This window comes from Frankliniella occidentalis, unplaced genomic scaffold (assembly GCF_000697945.3).
Source record: "Frankliniella occidentalis isolate FOCC.00 unplaced genomic scaffold, Focc_3.1 Scaffold62, whole genome shotgun sequence".
Taxonomy (NCBI): Eukaryota; Metazoa; Arthropoda; class Insecta; order Thysanoptera; family Thripidae; genus Frankliniella; species Frankliniella occidentalis.
This window is the reverse complement of record NW_026267192.1, coordinates 336,200-339,969: the sequence shown is the minus strand read 5'-3', so window position 1 is coordinate 339,969 and position 3,770 is coordinate 336,200. Positions and strand designations below refer to the sequence as shown.

At 35.1% G+C, this 3,770-nt stretch overlaps 1 protein-coding gene across 3 annotated transcripts in view; it reads left to right on the top strand.

Annotated features, from left to right (window-relative positions):
* The window catches only part of LOC113216292 (ribosomal protein S6 kinase delta-1), a 5,752-nt gene extending 2,393 nt beyond the window's left edge, over positions 1 to 3,359 (top strand). The window contains exons 10-16 of one of the 3 annotated variants that reach the window (XR_008011203.1): positions 217 to 350; positions 434 to 1,133; positions 1,220 to 1,401; positions 1,491 to 1,701; positions 1,774 to 1,869; positions 1,963 to 2,145; positions 2,802 to 3,359. Coding sequence is in view for 1 of the 3 variants with exons in the window: in XM_052267976.1 (XP_052123936.1) it covers positions 217 to 350; positions 434 to 1,133; positions 1,220 to 1,401; positions 1,491 to 1,701; positions 1,774 to 1,869; positions 1,963 to 2,088 (1,449 nt within the window). In the remaining 2 variants the exon portion in view is untranslated. Of the gene's footprint in view, positions 1 to 216; positions 351 to 433; positions 1,134 to 1,219; positions 1,402 to 1,490; positions 1,702 to 1,773; positions 1,870 to 1,962 lie in introns of all 3 variants that reach the window. The other 2 variants (XR_008011204.1, XM_052267976.1) reach the window with 2 other exon arrangements.
* Positions 3,360 to 3,770: the final 411 nt, after the last annotated feature.

The window sequence follows — 3,770 nt, the reverse complement described above, 5'->3', positions numbered from 1 at the left end:
GCCCAGTCTTGCACTGCCTATTGTAGAAGCCTCAGCTACCGCAATAAACAGTCAAAGTTAAACCTGTTCTCGCCTCCTTTTACCAAAACCACAGATCACAACAGTACTTCTTAAAGATAAAGAAAATAGTACTCCTTAAAGATTTCTTAAAGATTCTAAAAGATTAAAGGAATTTCAGTTAAATCTTCAGTTTGATGCTTATTTATTTGAGTTTAGGTTCTTCATAAATCATCATGCCCAGTTGATCGGAGAACAAAATCCATTGTGCCCTGTAATGTTCCATTCATGTGCCGCTTGCACAATTTCATAGAAAATGAAAGTGCTGTTTATTTATTCCTGGAGCAAGCAAGGTATGTTTTAGTCTCTATCCTATATTGTCGGCTACAGGATCAACTATGTGGCCTCTTGTGTAAATTCATTTGTTCTTTTGCAGAGGTGGACGCTTATGGGACCATATAAGTCCATACTTTGAAATATATCACAGTCCAGAAAGCTCTAGAAACATTTTCTCTAAGCTCATATCTGACTGTGCAACAAATGTGATTGGTCCTATCAGTAATCTAAATAATATAGAAAATGCCGAATCAGACAAACTAGTTGAAGGACCCGAGCCTTTCCCATTGAAGACAATTCCTTTAAATGTTTCTTACGTCACAAATTCTGCTGTTGAAAATTTGAAACCAACTGAGCAAACCCACACCTCTGGCATTGTACCAGATATTTCTGTAGAAGTTGAACCAGCATCCCAGACTGAGATTTTCAAGAATCGTTTGTCGGAAGTTCCCTCCTCTTTGAACAATCTTGTATCGAGTCTTGGTCAAAACACTGAAGACATTATGAAAAATTCTGAAAAATTACTGGAATCTGTCAAAAAAACCTTGTCAGATAGTGAGGCAGCAACAAAAGCATTACTAAGCTGTGAATTACTTCCTATTGGAGTTCCGCATCAAGGAAGTGATGATGTTAATATTGGTATTAGTTCGGTTTGTGCCTCTCCAAAACAGACAGTTAAAACACAAGGATGTAGAGAAAGATTATCCTTGATTACGAGGGACTATGGGCGCCCAATCAGTAAAGATAGGAAGTCTGCATCTTCCAGACATTCCCGAAGTCGACTGCGTTTCAGTTGTGATGTAAGTATAACTACTCAGTTTGAGTAACTTAAGTTGAAACAGCTGAGAAACTTAGCATTGCATAACTTCTTTGTATTTCTTAACAGGATATGTTTGAAGGACGTGCCAGAGCTTTATCAAAAAGTTTAGATAGGGAAGCTCTGCAAAGAGTTCACCCTAGAGATGACCAAGGAATTTGTCTAGGTTTGCCAATAGATACTGTTCGTTTGTGGGCTGCTCAGTTGCTGTTGGCCTTAGATGCTCTTCATCGATGGGGAGTGGTCATTGGGTAAGTAGAATGCAACTTCTCTGACTCCCAAGTTGCGTCCTTTCATATTTTCCAAATTTCATTATTCTCTCTTTTCTACATTTTCCCAGAGACTTACGTCCTGATAATCTACTTTTGAGTAATGGCTTGAACTTGGTTCTAACTTATCATTGCCAGTGGGTTTGTGTTGATCACCTAATACACCCTGATTCAATAGAGCAGTACTATGCAGCCCCAGAAATAAGTAGTTTTCAAGTCAAAACTGTAGCAGCTGATTGGTGGAGTTATGGAGCAATACTTTTTGAACTTCTTTCCGGCGAGGTATGAGCAGAATATGTCAATATTTTAGAAAATGACAAATATGTATCATGCAAAAGCAATTCTTTGTTATAGACGCTCTACAGCTGTCACCCTGGTGGCTTTCATAGTTATTCCACCCTGCACATTCCAAGTTCTGTACCAGAAGAGGGGGCCAGTCTCCTGACACAGGTTTTTTACTTTTTTTCTTGTCTATTCAAAACAAAGTAATGGTTTTTAATGCACTGCCTTTTTACTAATATCACTCTTGATAATCCTTTCTAGCTTCTCCGTTTTGAAGCTCCAACCCGATTAGGAGTGGGACCTCATGGTGTAGCAAAACTCAAAGCACACTCTTTCTTTAAAGGCATTGAATGGAATAAGGTTCTGTTGATGTCTGCATCTGTGTAATTAATTAATGTAAAGGTTCTTCAAACCGTCCGTGTAATTGTGATTGCTGGATACAAGGTAACTACTTAATTGACTTTCTTCATAAATCTTCTGTTTCTACTTCTACTTAATATTTTTTAAAAAATAACTCAAAAACAGAGATTCAGATAGAATTTACATTTTAAAATTGACAAGTCTCTAAGCCCTCCATTTAGCTGCCATGAAACTATTAAAATCATCTATCTATTTATGTAATAGATACAATTTTTTAGAATTATATTTTAAAAGAAAAAAATAAGAATAATACAAATATGTGTATGAAGAAAAAAAGGAGTTTGGAAACCTATTTAGTTTCTAGTCAATAATATGTTTTGATTCTCTGAGATTTTATTTCTAATGCTGCACTTCCCCTGTTTTTCATAAGAGGTGTTGGTCAGGGTTACTATTGGAGTTGCTTTTATTGTGTTAAGAGAAGGAAACAATAAAAAATATCTTATTATTTTGTATTTATGGAGAGTATTAGTGCATTTAGCTTCCAGAAATCCAAGCTGAACCAAGGGGTTTGCCTCTCCAACACAGTAATTGCTATCTCTTAAAAATTCATGAGATATGTTTAGGTACAATTGTATACTCTTATCATGCATAGCCCAACATCTAATTTTTAAATTTTTAGAGTGGTGACTTCAGTCTTTTAACTCTTCAATATGTTTTGCAAAGAATATGCCTTTTTTCAGATACCTCACAGACCACCACCATTTACTTGGTTGTGTGGATCGGCATCAGCTTCGCGTGTCTGATTTGATTCTCTATATTGACAGTGAAAAACAGGATTAATGAATAGCTTTATGGAGTCATTTTAGTTATACGTAGCTTTCAATCTAAAAATTTATTCAAATTTTCACCTTTAAACCAAGCTACAAATGCTCCATTTTCATAACAACCCTGTCATTTGCTCAGTAAACTTTTCAAGGATCATTCCAAGTGCTTAGAGTCACAGGTTACCGATACCTTTCCTTCAAGAAAGAATGAACCAATAAATTATTTTATTTAGTTACATATTTGTCTGCTATTTACATATTTTCTTTTCTTGATAGGGCAAGTAGGTTTTAGATGGTATGGCCAGAACAACAGAGTTGCAACCAAAAGAAAAATGCATACAGTAATTTAAAAGAGTGAAAAGAAACTAGACTATAAAAAAGAAAACTGATTGCTGATATTGTTTCAATCATCTGTAAGAAGCATCATAAAAATAGCCCTTATTGAAGTTGAAATACAAGTGAACCTCTGGTCAATTATTTTGTTCTCTCTAGCCCTTAAATTCCTATTGTATAACATCTCCATATCAAAACTAAAATAACAGGCAATTGATGAGAGAAGGGCACACATGTCTCATGGTTAATGAACAATGTATGGAAGAATGTATCTGACATGACAATTTAAAATTAAAGAAAAGACTCATCTACATTGTCTTTTAGATGAAAAAATATACATTCCAAGTAGTTTGGTGGAATATCACAGAAAACGAAGATCTATACAATAAAATTATAACAAGAATGTACTGTGCAAGGTCAGTGTGAAGTTTAGTATGAACTTTTTATGAGCAGATCATAAAAAATCAGATGGTAAAAGTATGAAGAGTATGACGGCTTTCTCAGATGTTCATTACACCTGCCTTCACACTGAATGTTAAAACAATTAACAAA